This window comes from Mesoplodon bidens (genome assembly GCF_964165515.1).
Source record: "Mesoplodon bidens genome assembly, chromosome: 4".
Lineage (NCBI taxonomy): Eukaryota > Metazoa > Chordata > Mammalia > Artiodactyla > Ziphiidae > Mesoplodon > Mesoplodon bidens.
Genome location: NC_138160.1, coordinates 144,616,124 through 144,641,302, shown reverse-complemented (window position 1 = coordinate 144,641,302; position 25,179 = coordinate 144,616,124). Strand labels below are relative to the sequence as shown.

The window sequence follows — 25,179 nt, the reverse complement described above, 5'->3', positions numbered from 1 at the left end:
GGAGAATGAGACTAGAAAAGCTATAGGAAGAATGTTTCAAGAAGGTGGGAGTGAAGAATAGATGCAAGACCTCACTGGGAATTAAAGAAATGCACATTAAAAATAACACGGAGGGCTTCCCTGGTGGCGCGGTGGTTGAGAGTCCGCATGCCGATGCAGAGTACACGGGTTCGAGCCCTGGTCCGGGAATATCCCACACGCCAAGGAGCAACTAAGCCCGTGCGCCACAACTACTGAGCCTGCGCTCTAGAGCCCGTACGAACCACAACTACTGAGCCCGCGTGCCACAACTATTGAAACCCGCGCGCCTAGAGCCCGTGCTCTGCAACAAGAGAAGCCACCACAATGAGAAAGCCGCGCATGGCAACGAACAGTAGCCCCCCGCTCGCCACAACTAGAGAAAGCCCATGCACAGCAACGAAGACCCAATGAAGCCAAAAATAAGTTAAATTAAATAAATTTTTTAAAAAAGGAAAAAAAAGAAAATGCATGTTTTAAAAAATAATAATAACACGGAGTTACCAGAGTTCTCCTGTTAAGGGGGCAGGTGAAATCGCGTTGGAGAGACTGTGCAGAAACAGGCACTTCCATATACTGCTTGCTGGTGAAGGTGCAAACGCCACAAACCCTATAGAGGGCATTGGGTAGGATTTATTATTCTCTTTGACCTAGTCAGCTAGCTGCTAGAAAATCTTCCTAAAGAAATACTTGCTGCCCTGTGAAATGACTTAAATACAAGATCATTCATTGCAGCCTTGTTTGTAGAAGCAAAAGATTACTCACAACACAAGTGAGAATCAACAGGAGACCCCATAAGCGAGAGATGGTCTACCCATACTTTGGGATACTAGACAACTTTTGAAAAAGAACAAGGATGGCAATTTCCTGGTGGTCCAGTGGTTGGGATGCCTCACTTTCACTCCAAGGGTCTGAGTTCAATCCCTGGTTGGGGAACTAAGATCCCACAAGCCATGCAGTGTGGCCAAAATTTTTTTTAATAAATAAATTAATTAAAAAAGAAAAAGAACAAGGAGACTATGTACTGACATGGGATGGCCTCCAAGGTGTACACAAAAAGTGAAGTGCATGCCCCATGGTAACTAGCAAGCCTCCTTTTGTGTATAAAGGGATAAAAGTAAGTATTTAACTTAATATTTGCTTCTGTTTGCATGAAAAAACACTAGAAGGACACAAGAATCTGATAAAACATGTTACTAGGAAAGGCTGAGTTGGAAAGTGAGTGTGGGGGGGATGAGTTTGTTCACCTTTTGTATTTTCTGAATTTTTTATACATTCAGAAATGTGAAATATTACAAATACAGAAAAGTGCATAAAATACAAAAGTGCTGTTCATTGAACACTCTTGTAGTTACAACCTCCAAAGACCAATATTTTGTATTTTTGTTCCATACGAAGATTTTATACACACACACACACACACATACACACACACATATTTTATTTTATTTTTAAATTTATTTATTTATTTATTTAGGTTGTGTCAGGTCTTAGTTACAGCATCTTAGTTCTTAGTTACGGGATCTTTAATTGCAGCATTCGAACTCTCAGTTGCGACATGCATGTGGGATCTAGTTCCCTGACCAGGGATCGAACCCGGGCCCCCTGCACTGGAAGCACGTAGTCTTAGCCACTGCACTGGACCACGAGGGAAGTCCCAGTACATATATATTTTAAAAGGGAGTGTTCAGCTCAGCTGTGTTGAATTCTGCTGCCAAATCATCTGAGTAATGAAAGATGTCAGTAACTGGCTCAAACATCTGAAAAAGTGTTCAACCTCAGCAGCATAAAATCATGGAATGCACATTAAAGCCAAAGGAGATGCCATTTCTCAGGCACCTGATCGGCAAAATTGAACAGTTCTATAAATGTAGTTGGTGAAATCTGATGAGGCAGCTTATCTACACTGCTGTTGTGGATGTCAATTGGTGTGATCACCTTGAAAAAAGTTGGTCCTGCCTTTTAAAGTTGAATATCCACCTGATCTAGGGTCCTGCAGTTCTATTCCTAGGATTTTTGCAGAAGTGTACAATGAGATGCACGCACAAATGCTCAGAGCAGCACTGTTTATAATAGGAAAACCAAACACACAAAACAAAAGCTGGGGACTTCCCTGGTGGTGCAGTGGTAAAGAATCTGCCTTACAATGCAGGGCACGATTCGATCCCTCGTCAGGGAACTAAGACCCCACATGCCGTGGGGCAACTAAGACTGTGCCACAACTACTGAGCTCGCATGCCTCAACTAGAGAGCCCGAGTTCTGCAAACTACAGAGCCCATGCGCTCCGGAGCCTGTGCACCACAATGAAGAGCCTGCGTGCTACAACAAAAGATCCTGCATGCCTCAGCGAAGATCCTGCATGCTGCAACTAAGACCGGACGCAGCCAAAAAAAATAAATTAATAATAATAAATAAATAAATAAATAATGAATAAATCTTTAAAAACAAAAACTGAAGAGTTCACAAGTCCATTGACTGGAGAAATGATAAGTACATCGCAGTATATTTATACCAATACATAAAAAAGAAATGAATGGATCACAACTACATACAACACAAATGAATTTTACAAACATACTTGTAAGGAACATTAAGCAAGCCACAGGGACTAGATGTGGTATAATATGATTTTATTAGTGGAATAGCTGTGGGACAGACAGCAATTTCTCCCATACCTCCTTTTTGCTATTGAGTTTTTAAAAAACTATTATGAAACTTATACTGGAGTAAGTTGTAAAGGTTTTGAAATTTTTAGACAATTCCATGAGTCAGTGATCCATGACTAGTGGAAAATGACAGTTCAAAAACTTTGTTAGTCTATGAAAGATTCCAGAGGATTAAAAAAAAAACAACCCACAATTAGTAATATTGAGATGAATCAACCCTAAACAAAACAACTGCAACAATAAAGTACATATTTTCTTTTATATGCTGAAAAATATGTAAGGATAGACAAGAGTGAATACTAAAGACTTCCCTCGTGCCGCAGTGGTTAAGAATCTGCCTGCCAATGCAGGGGACAGGGGTTCGAGCCCTGGTCGGGGAAGATCCCACATGCTGTGGAGCAATTGAGCCTGTGCGCCGCACTACTGAAGCCCTCCGCACGTAGAGCCCGTGTCACCGAAATGGGAAGCCACCGAAATGCGAGGTGCGGTGCAGGGGCTTCTCACTGCAGTGACTTCTCTTGTTGCAGAGCACGGGCTCTAGGTGCGTGGGCTTCAGTAGTTGTGCCTCGCTAGCTCTAGAGCACAGGCTCAGTAGTTGCAGCACACGGGCTTAGTTGCTCCGTGGCATGTGGGATTTTCCCGGACCAGGGCTCGAACCCATGTGCCCTGCATTGGCAGGAGGATTCTTTAACCACTGAGCCACCAGGGAAGTCCCTGGAGTAGTTATTTTAATATCAGATAAAAAGATATACACAAACCCATAGGATGTGGAGATAGGGGGATGAGGATTAAAGAGAAGAAAGCAAGAAGGAGAGGTCCTACATGGATCACAATGGTAATGTGCCACCATTCAAGGACTATGAATAACTCAAACCTCTGCATCTGAGCTCCATAAAGACGGGAATAAAATAATATGAGGACATTAGGAGCAACCATAGGCCAATAAATTTGACGACGTAAACGAAATAAATTCTTAGAAAAATTCTACTTACCTGAATCGACTTGAGAAGAAATAGAAAACTTGAATTGTCCTTTATAATCATTACAAGACTTAAATCAGTAGTTTAAAATATTCCTACAAGAAAAACAACATAACCAGATGGATTTACAGGTAAGGCCAATAAAACATTCAAGATGCAAATCACTCCAATCTTGCACAATTTCTTCCCGAAAATAGAAAGAGCAGAAACACTCAATTTACGAAGTTAGCATAATTTGAACATGAAACTCAGGCAAAGACAGTACGTGAAAGGAAAATTATCAACCAATATAATTTATAACAGAAATGCAAAATTTTTCAATAAAAATAAACGTTAAATGCCACGATATATAAAAGAATACCATGACCAAGCTGGATTTATTTCAGGAATGGAAATAAAATGTATATAATAAATTAGAAAGTAAATATTATATGATGGGACTTTCTTTTCTTTTCTTTTCTTTTTTTTTTGGCCCTGAGGCTTGCAGGATCTTAGTTCTCCTACCAGGGATTGAACCCGGGCCCTCAGCAGTGAAAGCTTGGAGTCCTAACTATGGGACCACCAGGGAATTCCCTGATTTGATATTTTCAATGAGGCAAATAATATGGTTATCTCTATAGATATGGAAAACCATACAATAAACATTTATGATACAAATCTGTGAGTGAACAAGGAATTGAAAGCACCTTTCTTTACTTAATATGGTGCATCTTCAAAAAACTTAGAGACATCATACATAATGGTGAAATGTTGAGAGCATTTCCTTCACAATGTCTTCAGGTTAGGTGAGAAGTCAAGAGTTCAGTGAGGAGTCTACTGCAATAATCCAGGCAAGAGAGGCTGGTGATTTGACCAATGTGAGAGCTATGGAGAGGTTGTTAAGTGGTAGATTCTGGATAGATTTAGAAAGCAGAGCAACCAGGAATTGCTGATAAATCAGAGGTAGGGAGTGAGAGACAGTGAGGGCTCAAGGACCATTCTGAAGTTTCTGGTCTGAGCTGCTGGAAGGATTGAGATGGTACTACTTATTTTATTTTGTTTGAAATAAATGACATTTTATTTGGGGAAGGAATTAAAAAAAAAATAGGGACTCCTGTGGTGGCGTAGTGGTTAAGAATCCGCCTGCCAATGCAGGGGACACGGGTTCGAGTCCTGCTCGGGGAAGATCCCACATGCTGCGGAGCAACTAAGCCCGAGCGCCACAACTTCTGAGCCTGCGCTCTAGAGCCCGAGAGCCACAACTACTGAAGCCCGTGCACCTAGAGCCCGTGCTCCGCAACAAGGGAAGCCACCGCAATGAGAAACCCGCGCACCGCAACAGAGTAGCCCCCACTCGCCGCAACTAGAGAAAGCCCACGTGCAGCAAGGAAGACCCAATGCAGCCAAAAATAAATAAATAAAGATAAAATAAAATTTTAAAAAATTAAAAAAAACCAGAATAGAGTTGGGAACACAGAGCAGGGGTGAATGCAGCCCATCTTGTCATGAGTTTTGCTTTGCTTAGGCAGGGAACTGTTAAATTAGAGAAAGAAGTGGGCAATCACTTTTCTACTTTGCTACTAAGTTTTTTACTAGGGAAAGACTCTTTCAGTGCCCAGAAAAATGTGTACATGCCACGTGTGCCCCTGTGGACTCCATCTAAGAAAACGTGTGTGAACATGGAGCTGTCTTTGTCCATGACCTCAGCTGAGCATCTCTACACAGCCCCAGCCAGGAAAGGAGGAAGCATCACCAGGGTGCAAGTGTTCCTAGGTGTGCTCCCGTTCACTGTGACCCCCCAAGTGGCTCCCCTCCATGCATCCTAAATAAACAGTAGTTTTTTGAATTGTAAATACCAAGAAAATTAACAGACTTCTTCAAAGCCATTTCATAACTGACTTATTTAACAATAATGGGCTGAGAATAAACATGCACATGCTAAGATCAAGCCTCACTTGGCTTCCCAAACTCATTGTCAGGGGCCCACAGGCTCTGAGTATCAACTGGTTTTCCCAGAAGTCCACCCTAGGGGGGCGAATGGGAGTCAATATGCTGTCAGTGAACTTGTCCCCACCCCAGTGGAGGACACAAGTGCCGACCTCTGTAGGCTTCTTGCTTTCACCACCTGCAGTCATGAGCAGGTCCACCCAAAGGGACTAACTACGCAAATCCATCTTCCCCAACCTCCTCAACTCCATCACCCCGAGTCACTAAGGCATCTCATATGTAGGTTTCACCCTTCTTCATCTACTGCCTAACCCCCTGCAAATCACAGCCTGGCCAGTAGTGACACCAATCCCTTCAAACCTTTAGGCCTTTTTAAAGTTCAGTCCCAGAGGTGGAGGGCATGAGCTGGTACTACTGAGAAGGGGAAGACGGAGGTGGGTAGGCAAGCTTGGGAGGACAATCATTAATTCTGCTTTGGACATGTGGAGTCTGGATGTCTACAGACGCCCACTGGGGGTGTCAAGGAGGCATCTCAAGAGGAGATGGGAGCTCAGGAGGGAGGACTATGCTGAGAATAAAAATTTGGGTATTGTCAATGTATAGAGGTTTTTTTTAAAAAATAAATTTGTTTATCTTATTCATTTATTTTTGGCTGCTTTGCCTCTTCATTGATGCACGCCGTAGCTTTCTCTAGTTACAACGAGTGGGGGCTACTCTTCGTTGTGGTGCAAGGGCTTCTCATTGCGGTGGCTTCTCTTATTGCAGAGCACAAGGCTCTAGGTGCGCGGGCTTCAGTAGTTGTGGCTCGCGGGCTCCAGAGTACAGGCTCAGTAGTTGCGGTACACGGACTTAGTGACTCCGTGGCATGTGGGATCTTCCCAGACCAGTGCTCAAACCTGTGTCCCCTGCATTGGCAGGCAGATTCTTAACCACTGCGCCACCAGGGAAGTCCTGTATAGAGATTTTTAAAAGCATCATATCAATTACAGGATATGTGATATACAGTCATCGGTGGTGGAGGGTTTTTAAGATTGGGGGAGTCAGGAGCAACTGACGGTGACAATATGAGCCAGTTGTGGGAATATCAGATGAGTGTTGCTGACAATGGCAATAGCAAGTTCAAAGGCCCTGAGGTGGGCTTCATTGGTGGGCGTTTTCCAGACGTGGACTCAGTGAGGACTCCACCACACTGAGAAACTGGTAGCATTAGCCCAAGGCTTCTAGGTCAGGCTCCTGCTGAGATCAGCGGGGCTTTGGGCGGGTGGTCCCGAAAGGAAGGCTTCTGGGGCAAACGCGCCCTCTGCTGGCCAGGACAGATATCAGCTCCATTTCCAACCATAAGATTATTAAAATATTAATACATATCTATTCTGTTATTATTATTATTAGTGGGTTAGGACCCAGATTGTATCCCTGGTCGGGGAACTAGGATCCCGCAAGCTGAGAGGGGCGGCCAAAAAAAAAAAAAAAGACAAAAGATTACGTCAGGCACCGTGTAAAAATCTATATACATCCATCCTGTCATTCAGTATTCGCAACGTCCCTATGTCTAGATACTATTATTCGGGCCATTTGATGGAAGATAAAATTATAGCTAGAGAGGCTTTTACTTCGAGGAATTGGCAGGAATGGGCCTCCAAACCAAGACAATTTTAATACTTCGCAGCAGTGTGCTGCCTGTGGGAACTAACTGGGCGCAGCGCAGAGACAAGCGCGCAGACGTCCGTTTCCATGGTTCATCTGACGCTCTCCCCAGGTTTCGGCCCGCGTCGCGCGCCACGTGACCTCAACCAACATGGCGCCGCCCAGGGTGTTCCACGGCCCACGTGGTTCCGGCAGGCAAGATGGCGGCAGTCGCCAGCCCGACTTCCCTGGAGTCGGCTCCGCGCATCATGAGATTGGTGGCCGAGTGTAGCCGCTCTAGGGCCCGGGCAGGGGAGCTGCGGCTGCCACATGGGCCGGTGGCTACTCCAGTGTTCATGCCAGTGGGCACGCAGGCCACCATGAAGGGCATCACGGCCGAGCAACTGGACGCGTTGGGCTGCCGCATCTGCCTGGGCAACACCTACCATTTGGGTCTGAGGCCGGTGGGTGGGCTGTGCCCCGGGCTGGGCGGCGGCGAAGCGTGGGGGAGCCCAGGAGATTCCCTAGACCTGGGCACGCCTCCCAAACTCTATCGATAAAACGCATATCGAGAGTCCCGGGTGGCTCAGGCCTTGTGCTGGGCGTGAGGGACCAGCGAGGATGGAAGTTGGCCAACCCTGTCGCCCCAATATGAGCCCCAAGGGTTGCCCTCACCCCTAGCCTGACCCTCCTTCCCCCACCCCAGGGCCCCGAGCTGATCCAGAAAGCCCGCGGTCTCCACGGCTTTATGAATTGGCCGCACAACCTGCTGACGGTAAGGCGGGGTCAGCTCCGGGATCCGAGAGTCCTCCTTGGGCGTGGATTTTCCCAGTCCCGTTCTTGACAGCCCTGCGGTGGGGTTTTCCTCAGGACAGCGGCGGCTTCCAGATGGTGTCCCTGGTGTCCCTGTCCGAAGTGACGGAGGAGGGCGTCCGCTTCCGCTCCCCTTACGATGGTGACGAGACCCTTCTGAGCCCCGAGAGATCCGTGGAGATCCAGAACGCGCTGGGTGAGCGGATACCGGGGAGCCGCCCCTTCCCCTGCCTTTCGGAGGTGGAGGTGAGGCGGGCCTGCTCCTTTCGTGCTGCTTGGCTTTGGTCAAGTCACTCCCCCTCCCTGAGCCTCAGCTGAGGGGATAGTTCACAAAAATAACGATGTAATGTCAGTAAATCTCTTATCACAATGCCTGACATGTAATAGTAGCTTTTAGTATTATCTTTCTTGGCTACTGTTTCTCTTAGATAGTAAATTAGCTGGGCAAAGATATGTTGAAATAATGGGGGCAACAAGGGAGGTATCGGGGAGGCTTTAGACCCCTCCCATCTCCATCAATATCCCCTATTCCTTGATAAGGACAATTAACATTTCTCAATCTCATAAAGTGCTATGGAAACAGGTTCAAAACTTCCCATCTTCCAAACAGACTGGTGCTTTTAGACCCCTCTATGTACAGATTCTGTGGCTTCTGCTTATAGCAATGGGCCTGGGTGCTGGTGCCATACCATCCGTGGAACTTACAGTCCAAAAGGGAGACAGGCATTGGTGAAAACATCTTAATTAGAAAGGCGGAAAAAAGAGAAAAAAAAAAAAACCCAAAAAACAATGCAGGTAGAGTGCATTGTATGTTTCCATTTGTATTGAAAAAAAACCCCAAAACCCCAAACACATGATTTGCTTTTATTTGCTTACGGTATCTCAGGAAAGAAAAATAAGAAACTGTAGTATAGGTTCTTGGAGGGAAGGGAACTGAAGAGCTGGTAGACAGGGAGCATTTAAATTCTTTTCCTTTTTTTAAAATTGGGATATAATTGACATGCAATAAACTGCACATATTTAAAGTATACCCTCTGGTACGTTTTGACACATGTATACAGCCATGAAACCTTCACCATAATCAAGATAGTGAACATGTCCATCACCCCTAAAGGGTTACTTGTGCCCCTTTGTAATCCTTCCCTTGGTGGGCAAGAGACTTTTCATCAAATATCCTGTTGTATTTTTTAAAATTGGGGGTGCATTTAACATTTTGAATAATTATATATTATTATTAAAATAAGTTATTATGGAATTCCCTGGTGGTCCAGTGGTTAGGACTCTGTGCTTCCACTTCAGGGGGCACGGGTTCGATCCCTGGTCAGGGAACTAAGATCCTGCAAGCTGCATGGTGCAGCCAAAAAAAAAAAAAAAAAAATTGTTTTAAAGGCACAAATAGATATAAGGTTGGGACCCTGACTGTGAAGGCCAAGTACATGGGACTTTTGGCATGATTCAGTCTGTAGGCTCAGGGAATGTTGCCCTAGGCCTAAAACCTATGGATGAGGAGGAATAAACTAGACGTCCAAAGGGGGGAAGTATGTTCTGGAAAGAGGAAGCAGCCAGTGCAAAGGACCTGAAGCAGGACCAAGACTGGCATGGCTGGAGCCGAGTGGGGTAGGGAGAGTGTGTGTGTGTGTGTGTGTGTAGGGTGAGGACAGGGAGGTGTTGGGGACAGGTCCTACAGGACCTTGTGAGTTTTGGTTTGTCCTTTAAAGAAAAAAATTGAACAAGAAAACATTTTGTATATATTTCTGTATAAAGATGTGTGCAGGAAACAGTGGTCTTCCCATGCCTATATTCTATCCATCTCTTTCACAAGTCACCACTGTTTCTAGTTTCTTATGTATTCTTCCAGAGTTTATGTAAATACAAGCAAGTTCAAATCTATTCTTATTTTTTCCATGATGAGAGCATGCTATTTATGGCACATTCTTCTGTACCTTGCATTTTTATTAATTTTGGAAAATTTCAAGTATATACCAAAATAGACACAACCCCATTGACCTGTCACCCAGCTTCAACAATCACCAGGTCACAGCCATTATATTTCATTAGTATCCCAGCCCACTTTGCTTCTCCCATGTTATTTTCTGTTGGAATTTGCCTAAGATTGGTGTTATGTTTCATAGAATTGTCCAGTAAATCCCCCTGGGCCTGGAGTTTTGTTGTGGTAAGGTTTTTAATGATGAATTCGATTTATTTGACATTTTGATTTGGCTATTCAGATTTTGTGTTTCATTTTGGGTCAGATTTGATAAGTTGGATTTTTCAAGGAATTTGGCCATTCCTTGAACTTTATTTCAACTTTCTTGGCATAAAGTTGATCATTAATATTCTCTTATTAACCTCTTAATGTTATAGTGTCTGTAGTGATGTCTCCTTTTTCATTCCTGATGTTAAAAACTTGTGATCTCTTCTTTCTTGATGTCTGTTAGGGGTTTATTGATTTCGAGTTTGTTGATCTTTTCCAAAAACCAACTTCTGGCTTATTCATTTTCTTCATTTGTTGGTTTTCTGTTTTGTTGACTTCTTTGTTTTTTTTTTTTAATGGCTTTATTGAGATATGATATACAGACAATTCACCCATTTAAAATGTACAGGTTGGGACTTCCCCGGAAGTCCAGTGGTTAAGACTCCATGCTCCCAATGCAGCGGGCACAGGTTTGATCCCTGGCTGGGGAACTAAGATCCCACATGCTGCACAGTGCAGCCAAAGATAAAAAAAAAAATTTTTTTTTAAAGAAGATCAAAAATAAATAAATAAATAAAATAAAATGTACAGTTCAGTGGTTTTCAGTGTATTCACAGAGTTGTACAACCATCACCACAATCTAATTTCAGAACACTTTTATCACCCCAGAAAGAAATCTTGTACCCATTATCAATCACTCCCTATTCCTCCCTCCTCCAGCCCTATGTAATCTACTTTCTGTCTCTATAGATTTGTGTATTCTAGACATTTTATGTAAATGAAATCATACAATAGGAGGTCTTTGTGAATGGCTTCTTTTACTTAACATAATGTTTTTCAGGTTCAGCTATGTTGTAGTATGCATCAGTACTTTATTCCTTTTTATAGCCAAATAACATACTAGTTAATAGATATGCCTCCTTGATTTTATTTTTTGATAGTTGCAATCTTATGTATCTTGTTTATTTTTAAATTTTTAGCTAGTTTTGCATTGTTTTCTTTGTCTAGCTTCTTAGTCTCCGTAGATCATCTGTATTATATCAAACCGAATCTCAGATGTCCTACCACTTCACCTATAAGTATTTTTAATTTGTATCTCCAAAACATAGTTTTTTTAAAAAATTTATTTAATTTATTTATTATTTTTGGCTGTGTTGGGTTTTTGTTGCTGCGCGCGGGCTTTCTCTAGTTGCGGTGAGCGTGGGCTACCTTCGTTGCAGTGCACAGGCTTCTCTTGTTACGGAGCATGGGCTCTAGGCAGTTGTGGCTCACGGGCTTTAGTAGTTGTGGCTCATGGGCTAGAGCGCAGGCTCAGTAGTTGCAGCACACAGGCTTAGTTGCTCCGCGGCATGTGGGATCTTCCCGGACCAGGGCTCGAACCCTTGTCCCCTCCATTGGCAGGCGGATTCTTAACCACTGCACCATGAGGGAAGACCCATAGTTTCTTTTTTTTAAACATAATCACAATACCATCATCCCACCTAAAAACAATTAACAATAATTCATTAACATCATCAAATATCTGGCCAGTGTTCAACTTTCCAGTCGTTTCATAAATGTCAGTTTTTCTTACAGTTTGTTTACTTCAGGATCCAAATAATGTGCAGATACTGCAGTTGTTTGAAAGATCTCTTAAGTCTTTTTAAATATATTATATATATTACATATCATATAGTTCCGCCTTCCAATTCCATTTTTTTTTTAGCAATTTGCTTCTTTTTCTTTTTTTTTTTTTGCTTCTTTTTTTTTCATTAAATTTTTTTTATTTTTTGGCTGAGCCGAGCAGCTTGTGGGATCTTAGTTCCCCAACCAGGGATGGAACCCATGCCCCCTGCAGTGGAAGCCCAGAGTCATAACGATTGGACTGCCAGGGGATGCCCCAGCAATTTGCTGCTTCTTTTTTTAAAAAAGATTTATTTATTTATTTATTTATTTATTTATTTATTTATGGCTGTGTCGGGTCTTAGTTGTGGCACGTGGGATCTTTCGTTGAGGCGCATGGGCTTCTCTATAGTTGTGGTGCACGGGTTCCAGAACGTGCGGGCTCAGTAGTTGCAGTACACTGGCTCTCTAGTTGTGGTGCGTGGGCTCAGTAGTTGTGGCACATGAGCTTAGTTGCCCCATGGAATGTGGGATCTTAGTTCCCTGACCAGGGATCGAACCCACGTCCCCTGAATTGGAAGGCAGATTCTTAACCACTGGACCACCAGGGAAGTCCCAGCAATTCGCTTCTTGAAGAAACTGGTTCCTTTGCCCTATAGTGTTTCACCGGGTCTGAATTTTGCTGGTTGCGTCCCCTGGGTGTCGTGTAATAGTTTTCCTCCACCCTCTAGATTTCCTGTAGGCTGGTACTTGGATCTAGAGGTTAGAGCCAGATTCAAGTCCTTCTTCCTTTTGGCAAGAAGTCTTCACAGTGTGTCTGTCCATCAGGGGGCATCTGATGTCTGCCTGTCTCTCCCAGTGAGCTGTCATGCTCCTTCCCTGGAACCATTATTAGGACTTGCAAACCGGTGATGTTCCAATTCTGTCATCCTTTCTTCATTTATTAACCAGATTACTTCTGTAAAGAGAAACATCTCTCACCTACTCCTGGGAGACCAAGCAGTTTAGTTCACACAGGAAGAGTGGGATTCATTCTTTTCCCTCATTTACTAGTTTTCATGGGTTGATTACGTAGCATCTTCTAGCAATGACAAACTAATGTTTAGTTTTTTAGGATCACCATGAACTCATGGGTTTAAATGTATTTGATACGTTTCAATCCATTGCAGTTAAAATCCTTATTGCTTCTCAAATCACCCCATCTTTGGCTAGTGTGGTACACTGTGCTTTTTTCCTATAATGATACATCTTGGCAATATTTCCTTGCGATTTCTAACCTATAAGTCCACAGTCTCTAATCTGAAATTCTTGTGGCCAGATAGGTGTCAGTATTCAGAATTCCCACATTTTAGAAAGATAATAAAGGGTACATACCATTTATTACACAGTACCTCAATTGGGTCTGGGGCAGTACCCTGTGGTATTACACTTCACTTCTTTTTTTTCAATTAAAAAAATTGTGTTAAAATACACATAACATAAAATTTACCATCTTAACCATTTGTTTCTTCTTTTTTTTGGCTGCACCGTGCAGCATGCCGGATCTTAGTTCCCTGACCAGGGATCAAACCCATACCCCCTGCAGTGGAAGTGCAGAGTCTTAACCACTAGACTGCCAGGGAAGTCACTACACTTCACTTTTATTGCATTAACACTTATGAATCTTCACAGTAAATTAGGTTTTTAAAAAGATGACAACTGTCTCAGGTTTTGCTGCCGAATGAAGATGCCATAAGCCTAAGAAAAATCCTATGATTTTGAGAAGTTTCTGGATTTTGGAATTGTGGGAAAGAACCTTCCATTAAGGCCTGGACCATGGTTTACTTAACTAGACCCCCTGTGACACTTGGACTCCCATCTTGCTATTACCCAACACACTATGAAGAATCACTTGCTACACACGTCATTTGGTTCTTGAAGGGTAAATTTGCAGAGGTGGGATTTTTTTTTTTTTTTGGCTGTACCGCACAGGTTGTGAGGTTTCAGTTCTCCGACCAGGGATTGAACCCGGGCACTCGGCAGTGAAAGCGCCGAGTCCTAACCACTGGACCGCCAGGGAATCCCCGAGGTGGGATTTTATTCTACAGTAGTGCCAGGGCAGGGTTTTAGCTGGGGGATGGCAAGATCAGATGTGCATTTTTTTTTTTTTTTTTGTGGTACGCGGGCCTCTCACTGTTGCAGCCTCTCCCGTTGCGGAGCACAGGCTCCGGACACGCAGGCTCCGTGGCCATGGCTCATGGGCCCAGCTGCTCCGCGGCATGTGGGATCTTCCTGGACCAGGGCACGAACCTGCGTCCCCTGCATCGGCAGGCAGACTCTCAACCACTGCGCCACCAGGGAAGCCCCCAGATGTGCATTTTGAAAAGCTTCCTCTGGTTGCTGTATAAGCAGATTGGGGGTTAAATGGGAGTCAGCAAGACCTGGAGAGGGACCTGGGGTCCAGCTTGTCCTCAGCGTGGGGGCTTTCCCAGTGACTGTGTTCCTGTCTTACTCTCCAGGCTCAGACATCATCATGCAGCTGGATGATGTAGTCAGCAGCACTGTGACAGGGCCACGTGTGGAAGAGGCCATGTACAGGTGTGTGTGTGTGTGTGTGTGTGTGTGTGTGTGTGTGTGTGTCGGGAGAGGGAGGGGGAGAGGGAGAGGATCCTGGTCCTGCAGCCTTGTCTCCCTACCCCTCACAAAGTCCCTATGGCTTACAACCAGGGTCCTCTTTCAGATCAATCCGCTGGCTGGACCGGTGCATTGCAGCCCATCAGCGGCCGGACAAACAGAACCTCTTCGCCATCATCCAGGGTGGGCTGGATGCGGATCTCCGGGCCACCTGCCTCGAAGGTAAAGCCATGTGCCAACAGGACCAGGGCTTTTCCATTGCAGAGAGCCCCACATGGGCCTGGCATGCGATGGTGCTGAGAGAGTTGGGGTTTTTTTTGTTTTTGTTTTTGTTTTTGGCTGTGCTGAGGCTTCTGGGATCTTATGTCCCCAACCAGGGACTGAACCCAGGCCCTCGGCAGTGAAAGTGTGGAGTCCTAATCACTGGACTGCCAGGGAGTTCCCAAGAGTGACTATTATGTGTTGTTGTGTGTTTTTTTAAAAAAATAGTTTCCTTGTTTTTTTTGATGTGGGTTGCTTTGAATTTTATTTTTTTCTGATGTTAATATTGCAACTCCTACTTTTATTTATTATTTTTTCTCTTTTTAAATTTTTATTTATTTATTTATTTGGCTGCATTGGGTCTTCATTGCTGCATGCAGGCTTTTCTCTAGTTGTGGCGTGCAAGGGCTACTTTTTGTTGCAGTGCATGGGCTTCTCATTGCGATGGCTTCTCTTGTTTCAGAGCACAGGCTCTAGGTGCGCAGGCTTCAGTAGTTGCAGCATGTGGGCTCAGTAGTTGGGGCGCGCGGGTTCAGTAGTTATGACTTGTGGGCTCTAGAGTGCAGGCTCAGTAGTTGTACGGCACGGGCTTAGTTGCTCCACGGCACGTGGGATCTTCCTGGACCAGGGATCAAACCAGTGTCTCCTGCATTGGCAGACAGGTTCTTAACCACTCCGCCACCAGGGAAGTCCAAGAGTGGTTATTAATTGACAAAAGAGCACTCTAGGTGGAAGGAACAGCTGAAGCAAAGGCCCTCAGGCAGCATGGAGCAGAGTGTGTTTGGAGAATAAAAATTCCAATAGCTATCAATTTTCGGGTGTTCAGGCACTGTGCCAAACGCTGGTCATGGACTGACCCATTGAGGTTTCATAAAGATCCTGTAAGGTGGAAACTACCAGGTTCCCAAGGTTACAGGAGGGGAAACTGAGGCACAGAGCTGTTAAGTTACTTACGCCCAGCCACACAGCGTGCATGTTACAGAGCCGGTATTTGAACTCAGACCTTGGGCTCTGGAACCTACAGTATTAACAGATACATAGAGCTGCTCCATCCCTGGGGAGTGAGACATGCAGTCAGGAGCAAGGGGTTGGACCCGAGGCATTGTGCTGACGGTGGAGGCCCTGGGACAGCACACCGAGGTGCTGGGGAGCCATGGAAGGCTGTTGAGTGGGAGAGTGGGAGAAAAATCCCAGTGAGATAGGAAGCATAAGGCCCATAGAGGAAGCTGGAGTAGTTGCCCAGGGGGAGGGTGACAGTGAGGTCTGAACCAAGACCGTGGTCATGGAGACAAAGTGGAGGCAGAGATGGGGGCTCAAAGGCAGTGAGGTGTCATGGGCAAGACTCTGGGTTCTGGAGTCCACGCAGCTGGATCCAACCCCCTGATCTGTTGCCTCATGGCTGTGCATCCTAAGGCTAGTAGCTTGGCCTCTCTGAGCCTCACTTTCTTCCTCTGTAAAATGGGAACATACTCCCAATGTCATGGGATCGAAGTGAGGAATAAATGGGAAAATTTGTTTAAGGTGTCCTGCCTGCACCTGGCATCAGTGTATGCTGTTGTGAAGACTGTCCTGTTGTAATTCCTTTTGTCCTCAAACTGCCCACCACCCCTAGTCCCCACCCCCACCCCTGGTCCAGTAAGTCTTTTTAATGGAGACCCACAGTCAGAAGTACATTTCATGTCATGGCTTCGGATGCGTGCACATAAATGAGAGTGGAAACCAAGGCTTCCTGAAGCATTTACCATTATATGTGAGATACTCTTTGATACAATATTTTCTGTTCTCTCTCATTTAAAAAAAACAACAACAGCGACAACCCTGATCTCATCCCATCAAATCAAATTCATTTCTCAGCCACCTGCAGTTTGACAAGCACTGTCCTGCTGGTGCTTCTCAGTGCTCTGAGTCTTGCCTGCACCAGAACCCCCCAGGCTCTCCCTATGACTGGGTCGGAGTCTGGGGCCAGGGCAGACTTGGGAAGCTGCATTTGAACAACTCATCCCCAGTTGGTTCTGCTGCTCACTCCGGCTTCAAAACCCAGCCCCAGACCAGGCCTGCTTTGTCAATGCTGTGGCCTCCCCCATAGTTGAACTGGGCAGCTGGGGCCAAAGATAAGTCTTGGTTTTGAGGCTAGACCTGGGTTCGAATCCAGCCTCTGGCATATGTGGCCTGGGGCCAGTGGTTTAAGCTCTGCATGCCTCAACCACAGTGCAGATCTGCAGCCCCTGCCCAGCAATTGTGGAGCCTCATTGCCCACTTCTTTTTTTTTCTTTTTTTGGTCTTACTGCGAGGCATGTGGGATCTTAGCTCCCGGACCAGGAATCGAACCTGCACTACCTGCAGTGGAAGTGCAGATCCCTAACCACTGGACCGCCAGGGAATTCCCCTGCCCACTTCTAATATCCAAAACACGCAAGAATTTGCAATTCATTTGGTGGCAAGACCAGACTTACTGACCCCAGTTTGTTAGGAGTCTTTACACATTTTTTTTTTTTTGTGGTATGCGGACCTCTCACTGCTGTGGTCTCTCCCGCCGCGGAGCACAGGCTCCGGACGCGCAGGCCCAGCAGCCATGGCTCACGGGCTCAGCCGCTCCGCAGCACGTGGGATCCTCCCGGACCAGGGCACGAACCTGCGTCCCCCGCATCGGCAGGCGGACTCCCAACCACTGCGCCACCAGGGAAGCCCCGTCTTTACACATTTTGCTGTCAAAATGTTACAGCGTTTGATGACAGGCTGTTCTTCAGCATGTAGGATGTTCACTGTTCTAAAATCTGGAAAATTTTGAAACACATCTGGCTTCATCTTAGGTTTCAGCTAAGGGAGTGTGGGCCCTGGGCCTCTCTCCTGAGGATTGAAGAAGAAGCCCTGACATGCAGCAGGCATTCTATAAATGGTAGCTGAGATCACCAGCAGCCCCCAGACACACACACACCACACACATACTCTCTCTCTCTCTCTCTCTCTCTGTCACATTCTCTTTTCCTGATGGCCTGTGGAGGTGTGGGCAGGGTCTGTCCTGAGGGTGAAGAGGAAGAAGAGGAGGAGACTACGGCCTATTTCCCTTTTTCTGATCACCACTGACCTTGCCCCTGCACCCCCAGAGATGACCAAGAGAGACGTGCCAGGCTTCGCCATCGGGGGCCTGAGCGGGGGTGAGAGCAAGGGCCAGTTCTGGAAGATGGTGGCGCTGAGCACCTCAAGGCTGCCTAAGGACAAGCCCCGATACCTGATGGGGGTCGGGTATGTGGAGGAGAGGGGAGACAGCCCCGCCTGCGGGGAGGGGATTCCTGGGAACCCCTGCCTCTGGGGGAGGACGGGGAGTGAGAAGGACACAGCCCTGCTTGGGAGGGAACTGAGGAGGACAAGGTCCTCTGCTGGGGGTGGTCCTGAGGGTGCCAGTCTTGGGGAGGGGGGCCCTGGGTATGTGACCAGGGCTTGAGGTTCTCTGCTCCCCTCCCCCATGGCCCCACCCCCAGCTATGCCACTGATCTGGTGGTCTGCGTGGCTCTCGGATGCGACATGTTTGACTGCGTCTTCCCCACACGGACAGCGGTGAGGCCCTTGGCAGGGGAAAGACCGGAGAGGGATTGCGGGGGCCAAGGCGGGGAGGAAGACCTGGTTGACCCACCTTCCCCTCCCCCTGTCCACCCCCAGCGCTTTGGCTCTGCCCTGGTGCCCACGGGGAACCTGCAGCTGAAGAAGAAACAGTATGAGAAAGACTTCCGCCCCATAGACCCAGAGTGTGCCTGTCCCACCTGCCAGAAGTAGGGGAGGATGGAGCCTGAGGGCAGGGGGAGGGCAGGGAGGGGGGAAGGACCTGGCACTGCCCAGCCCCCTCCTTCTTTCCCCAGGCACAGCCGGGCCTTCCTGCACACGCTGCTCCATAGCGACAACACCGCGGCCCTGCACCACCTCACTGTCCACAACATCGCCTATCAGGTGGGCCTGTAGCTGGGAGGGGTGAGGCAAGGGGGATGGGGGTCTCCCCTATGCTGGTGGCTGATTGCTGACCCCCCCCCCCACTGCAGCTGCGGCTGATGAGCGCTGTGCGTGCCAGCATTGTGGAGAAGCGCTTCCCCGACTTCGTGAGGGACTTTATGGGCACCATGTATGGGAACCCCACCCTCTGTCCCTCCTGGGCCACTGAAGCCCTGGCCTCTGTGGGAATCACACTGGGTTGACCCCGCTTGGGGGAGGGAGGGAGGGAGGGCATGGGAGATATTGAAGGATTTTTTTTAAAAAATTATAACGTACAGTGTGTCCGTGTCTTCTTGGGGAGGTGGCCTGTCTAGGTTCCCTTCCTGGTCTGAGTGTCACTGGGGCCCATGTCCCCCCCACCCCCAACTGATAATAATAACAAGTAACCATAGCAGCAGTTGTTATCTGGAAACTGAGCATGTAGGAAGTGCTCAGAGTGGGAGCTGCATTCCTTTCCTGTGGCTCAGGCCCCCCAGCCATCCTGGGGGTGCGGAAACAGGTCCAGAGAGGGGGAAGTCACTTGCCAAGGTCACCATCAAGGAAGAAGCAGCTGGGCTCCAAAGCTCTGGTTCTTGACCTTGACTCTTCAGACATGTGGCTTAATCTAGTTGTCAGTAAACACAGTGATGATAACATGTGTGATCTAGAAGGTACTTATACTGTGCCTGGCACTGTTCTAAATGGTCGTCAAGTGTATTTAATTCTTGCAACTTTATGGTTCCCCATTTTACAGATGAGGAAACTGAGAAATGAAGTCACTTGGTCATTATCACCCAGCAAATAAACAGGCCTAGGATCTAATCCAGATATGGCCAATTACAGAGCTGGTGGTGCTCTTAGAAGCTACAGTTTTTTAAACTGAAAAAGTAACACGTGTAGGATCTACAATTTAAATATCATAAAAATGCAGTTACTTTTATAAATTTGTGTATTCCATAAATTTTCCATGTGTACATTTTTTCATGAAAGTCAGCATCCTTTACATGCAGTTCTGTACCTTGCTTTTTTCCCTTCTCTTAGTGTATCTCAAATTGTTTACATGTCAGTACATGAAAACTTCCTCAATCTTTTTTTTAAATAAATTAATTTTATTTATATTTATTTTTGGCTGCGTTGGGTCTTCGTTGCTGTGCGCGGGCTTTCTCTAGTTGCAGCGAGCGGGGGTTACTCTTTGTTGCAGTGCGCGGGCTTCTCATTGCGGTGTCTTCTCTTGTTGCGGAGCACGGGCTCTAGGTGTGCGGGCTTCAGTAGTTGTGGCCCTTGGGCTCAGTAGTTGTGGCTCATGGGCTTAGTTGCTCCGCAGCATGTGGGATCTTCCCGGACTAGGGTTTGAACCCGTGTCCCCTGCATTGGCAGGCGGATTCTTAACCACTGTGCCACCAGGGAAGCGCCCCCTCAATCTTGTTTACAGCTGCTGCACAGTATTTATTTAATGAGCTCCATGGATGAGCAGTTAGGGTGTTTCCAGGTTTCTGTGATCGTGGTCAAGGCTGTAGTGCCAAACATTGTCAGTCTTTTTGCCTATCTCTGAGACTAGTAGTTTTGGGTCATGGAGCAGGCATATACCTTTGGCCACTCTGCCATCCTCCTACTCCTTCTTTCTCCATTCCCCTGTTATGGCCCCACTCTGTCAGACTACTTCCCCACCTCCTTTGCCACTAGCTCCTTACTGGGCTGTCTCTCTGGCCTATCTATGCCCAGCATAATCAAATCACTTGCCTTAAAATTGTTCCACCTATTCCCGGCCTCTTTTCCAAGTGGTCAAGAGTTCCCAGTTCCAAGAACCCCCACGTTACCTGCAAAATAACGTGTTTTTTCCTGGGGAAAGGGTCCGTTGAGTTTCATTGGGTACTCAAAAAGATCCAGGGGCTTCCCTGGTGGCACAGTGGTTAAGAATCCGCCTGCCAGTGCAGGGAAAACGGGCTCGAGCCCTGGTCCGGGAGGATCCCACATGCTGCGAAGGAACTAAGCCCGTGCACCACAACTACTGAGCCTGTGCTCTAGAGCCCGCCAGACACAACTACTGAGCCCGCGTGCCACAACCACTGAAGCCCTCATGCCTAGAGGCCATGTTCCGCAACAAGAGAAGCCACCGCAATGAGAAGCCCACGCACTGCAACGAAGAGTAGCCTCTGCTCGCCGCAACTAGAGAAAGCCCACACGCAGTGAAGACCCAACACAGACAAAAATAAAAAATAAATACATTTATTAAAAAAAGATCCAAGATGCGCTGAAGTTCAAGAGGCAGGGGAACAACGTTGGAGCGTTAGCCGCATCAAGACAGGAGTGAGCGGAAGGTATTCCTAGGGGAGAGCACAGCGTTTGCAAGGGCATGGAGACGACTTAATAGGAGTGAAAGTGGGAGCCAGCGAGACAGTGCTAGACTGCCTCTCCCTAGGAACCATTAACAGCCTGACTCTCACCTTCAAAGTGCATTGGGACCCCGCGCAGGGAGCTGATTTGCAAGCCCGGGCCCGAGACGCATTCTGGGACTTATAGTTTTCTCTAGAGCCCAGAAATTCACAAGTGAGGATCGCCACTGCGTCCTACCAGGAGGTGGCGCGCGTTGGCGAGTACTGCGGGCCTACCCTCTGCTCCGGAAGACTCCAGTAGACACGACAATCACAAGTAAGAACGGGAGGAGGTTCTTTGATGGACAGGTACGGTTTTCAATCAGAGTCAAGATTCGGAGGTTAAGTCCCAGTCTCTTGATTTGTTGGCTGATGGAACGAGGTGATATTTATATAAACCAATGGGAAATTTTTAGGGAACTAGGTAGCGTCAAGTGACTGACCGTGGTTAAGAACCGATCCCTAGTATCATTGGCCAGCTTTGTTGACTGGCGGTCTCCCTGCCAATAAGATTGGCGGACGTTCCTGCTATCCTGGAACTGCCCCTAATGGGCGGGGCCAAAATGCCTTTTCCCGAAACACCGCCTCCGGGCCTGGATAACTCGCTTCCCGCCGCTATTGGCTTCTAGCACAATAGCGACAGTTCTTTTGTCCAATGAATCCGAGAGAAGGTCCCCAGGGGGAAGACTCATTTGGCCGTAGGCCCGTGCTTCGCTTTCACTGGCTTATGTGCACGAGTGACAGCGCAGCCGACCAATCGAGGGTGGCGCGAGAGCTTTGGGTGCAGCCCCAGGGCCCGGGCGGGAGGTCGCTTGGGTCGGGTGTTGCCTGAGAACCGGATGAGGCGGCGACCGTGAGGCCGAGCCGGGAGCGGGCGTCGCGCCGAGGCCCGGGCGGGCGGGGAGCAACGGCCGCGGACGCCGCGGGGCCGCATCGTCGAGGGCCAGGGGCGGGCGGGGAGCGCTGGGCTCTCGGGCCGGGGCCGCCGGCGCCATGGGCAACCGCGGGATGGAAGAGCTGATCCCGCTGGTCAACAAGCTGCAGGATGCCTTCAGCTCCATCGGCCAGAGCTGCCACCTGGACCTGCCGCAGATCGCCGTTGTGGGCGGCCAGAGCGCCGGCAAGAGCTCGGTGCTCGAGAACTTCGTGGGCCGGTGAGCGAGCGGGGCGGCGACAGCGGGCAGGCGGCGGCCTAGGGCGCGGAGGGCGGACCGGGAATGGCGCGTCCTGCGCTGCCGGCGTAACTGCGGCGCTTGCGTGCCCGCGACGGGGACGGGGACAGGGAGGCGGGCCCTGTGGGACGCCCTGGGCGGAGGGCTCCCTGCAGGGGCTGGGGGCGTGGGCCAGGAGGTGCGGTGAACCCCCGCCGACTCTCTGGCCCCCGGCTGTAGTGGGTGAATTATGCCATCTGGTTGTCTGTGGGTCAGGGATAGGTTTCCCTTCTGTCTGTTCGAAACCTGTCACCTAGATATCTATTGGGCCGATCCCTGCGGTCTGGCTGGCTGTTGATTTATCTGGAGCAGTTTCTGTCGTCTGGTTGGCTGACTCTCTGTCCTGGATAGGTTTCCCCGCCGCCACCATTTGGCTATCCATCTGTCCAGTACCGCAGGGCAGTCCCCTGCTGCCTGGCTAGCTATCCAGGATGACCTGTCCTGTCTGGTTGCCCTTCCTTCCCCTCCCAGACTTTAACACTTAGCTATTCCTCTGTTGGGTTATCCAGCTGGCCTCTGCTGACTGACTGGCTGGCTGGACCTAGGAGACCCTGTTGTCTGGCTCTCCTGGGCTGACTCTTCAACTTGGTGCCTGGTGAACGCTGGCTCCTCTCTTCCAAGTGGACCCTTTTGTCTGTCTGTCCTGGTGTCTTTCCTCCTAATCTGCCTGTCAATGCCCTAGCCGTCACCTCTGTGGCAGGGGGTGGTGGGAGCATGCAGAGGAGAAGGGAGCTGAAGGATGAGACCTGAACTCCTTTCTGTTGAAAGTAGGACCCCAGGGGGAACTTCCTCCAGGAGTCTTTCCTGGCCCATGTCAGGGTGCCTCCGGGGCCCTGGAACATAGGGTCCAAACCCCAAGCTAAAGCCTGAAAATTGGGGGCCCTCCTTGGGTCCTGGGAAGGAACTTCTTGCCTGATCAGGTTGTGGTGGCAAGAGCTGGTATACAGCCTTCCCTAGGCAACCCTAAGAAGCCTCAGATTGCCCATCTGTCCAGTGGACAAATTCCACTCTCTGGGCTGTTTCCAGGATTCTGGAAGCTAATGGATGAGAATGGACCCTGTGGCCACTGAGGGCGGTTGGTTCTCCCCTCTCCCTTCCCCCACCTCTTGTCCTTCTGCCTCCCAGATGGGTGGCCACTTCTGCATTCTGGGAAGGACTCCATTGGTGATTGTGGCTGCCAAGTAATAACGTCATAGTCATCATTATTATTATTGTTGTTATCAATGTTAAGAGGTAATGTTCATCCAGCAGGCCCCAAGCTGAGTTGTTTCTTGGTTCAGTTCAGAAAAGACTCGCTATTTGCCCAAGGCCACTAGGCTGGCACTCAGTGGAGCCCAGCTGGGCGCCCAGCCCCGCCCCTGCCTTCCCAGAGGCCTGGGGTTTTGCTCCCAGCAGCACGAATTTCCTCCTTTGCTGCTTTGTCTCTGGCGCAATGCCCTCTGTCTACTGTGGCGGAAAGGTGTGTACTTGGGATCAGCGCGGCCTGGGTTGAGCCTGGGGCTGGGCTGTGGGCCCCCAGCTTGGCCATCTTCCTGTCTGCCCAGGCTTCCTGTGAGCGTCTGTAAAGCTCTGTCCATTTCATCTGCCTTGTGACCTCGCACAGATTGTTTGACCTCTTTGAGCCTTAGTTTCCCCTCTGAAAAATGGAGTGATGGACCCTCAACAAGACTGTTGCAAGGATGCAGTGACATGGTATGTTGAAAGTGCTTACTTAGCATAGTGCCTGGCACACAGTAGGTGTACTTGGCTGGGGCTCTTACTCCCCAGGCTGGTTCCTTTCATATCGACAACGAAGGCTAGTCAGAATTAAAAGTGCTCTGAAGTTACACACTGGACTTCATTTAAGCCTTATGAGGCTGGCACTGCTGTGATCCCATTTTCCAGAGCAGAAAACTGAGGCTCAGAGAGCTGAGCATTCTTGCTCGAGGTTGTTCAGTGAGGGATTGAGGGCTCTGGGTTGGAGACCCCGGGTCTCTCTCCCATCCCCACCTCTTCTTGGGCCCCCTGCCCTTCACCTTTCCCTCCCACCCACCCTGGCATCTGGCAACTGCCAACTGCTATTGAGCTGGCTCCTATGGCGACCTCCTCCTAGAGCCTGCAGCGTGACATCAGTCGTTAAGCGCATTAATTCAGGGCTCGAGAACCAAAGCTGTAAAAAGGCCTCTCTTTGGGTATGGGGTGCTCAAACAGAAGCCAACTTCTTTTTATTTCTGGAGTGTGGGTAAGGCTTCTCAGCTACAAAGCCCTGCCATAGGGGGATGGCAGGCAGGCCTTGCTTTGAGTCCCACTGCCTGCTTCTTTTTGTGACTTTGGCCAAACTGTGCTGCAGCTGAGGACCCTTTTCCTCCCTTGTGCCCTGGACCCACATAGAGGGTTTCCCGGCTGGTTTCAAGGAACAAACAGGAGAGCATGTCAAGCTCTGTGCCTTGGGGGCAGCAGGGGCTGCTCTGTTTCCCTGCCTCCTCCTTGTGGCTTTTCTAAGAACTTGATCCGAGAGTGAGAATAGCCCAGATAGCCCAGCCCCGTACCTGGGGTTGCAGGTCCATGACCACGGAGGCCGAAGCCTGCTTGCTCTGTCTTGTTTTTCACCAGCATGGAGTTTAAAATGTTTTGGGTTTTTTTTTTTGTTTTTTATTTATTTTATTTATTTATTACTTTTGGCTGCGTTGGGTCTTCGTTGCTGCATGCGGGCTTTCTCTAGTTGCGGCGAGCGGGGGCTACTCTTCCTTGCGGTGCGCGGGCTTCTCACTGCAGTGGCTTCTCTAGTCGTAGAGCACGGGCTGTAGGTGTGCAGGCTTCTGTAGTTGTGGCTTGCAGGCTTCAGTAGTTGTGGCTCATGGGCTCTAGAGTGCAGGCTCAGCAGTTGTGGCACATGGGCTTAGTTGCTCCGCGGCATGTGGGATCTTCCCGGACCAGGGCTTGAACCCGTGTCCCCTGCG

At 48.3% G+C, this 25,179-nt stretch overlaps 2 protein-coding genes across 11 annotated transcripts in view; both read left to right on the top strand.

Moving 5' to 3' along the window:
- The first annotated feature begins 7,405 nt into the window (after positions 1-7,405).
- QTRT1 (queuine tRNA-ribosyltransferase catalytic subunit 1) lies at positions 7,406-19,722 on the top strand. 2 transcript variants are annotated; one of them, XM_081232228.1, is made up of 10 exons: positions 7,406-7,678; positions 7,921-7,989; positions 8,085-8,223; positions 14,322-14,400; positions 14,543-14,658; positions 17,802-17,940; positions 18,177-18,252; positions 18,355-18,464; positions 18,552-18,639; positions 19,412-19,722. In XM_081232228.1, exons 1-10 carry the CDS (start codon positions 7,436-7,438, stop codon positions 19,460-19,462), a joined length of 1,110 nt encoding a protein of 369 aa, XP_081088354.1. In that variant the 5' UTR covers positions 7,406-7,435; the 3' UTR covers positions 19,463-19,722. The 2 variants fall into 2 exon arrangements, with proteins under 2 accessions (XP_081088354.1, XP_081088355.1); XM_081232229.1 differs by lacking the exon at positions 19,412-19,722 and adding an exon at positions 18,729-18,927 and having other exon boundaries at positions 7,407-7,678.
- A 2,122-nt stretch (positions 19,723-21,844) lies between these two features.
- DNM2 (dynamin 2) overlaps positions 21,845-25,179 on the top strand; it is a 101,613-nt gene continuing 98,278 nt past the window's right edge. For 3 of the 9 annotated variants that reach the window (XM_081232130.1, XM_081232129.1, XM_081232127.1), the window contains exon 1: positions 21,848-22,183. In XM_081232130.1, coding sequence (XP_081088256.1) covers positions 22,023-22,183 — 161 coding nt within the window. In that variant the 5' untranslated portion in view covers positions 21,848-22,022. Of the gene's footprint in view, positions 22,184-25,179 lie in introns of all 9 variants that reach the window. The other 6 variants (XM_081232131.1, XM_081232125.1, XM_081232133.1 and 3 more) reach the window with 5 other exon arrangements.

What these genes read in the sequence shown, in the direction of transcription:
- QTRT1 (XM_081232229.1), top strand. Translation starts at nt 7,436, where the DNA reads ATGGCGGCAGTCGCCAGCCCGACTTCCCTGGAGTCGGCTCCGCGCATC. An exon ending in CCGGGCCACCTGCCTCGAAG is followed by an intron (nt 14,659 to 17,801) that starts GTAAAGCCATGT and finishes CTGCACCCCCAG; the next exon opens with AGATGACCAAGAGAGACGTG. An exon ending in GCCTGTCCCACCTGCCAGAA is followed by an intron (nt 18,465 to 18,551) that starts GTAGGGGAGGAT and finishes TTCTTTCCCCAG; the next exon opens with GCACAGCCGGGCCTTCCTGC.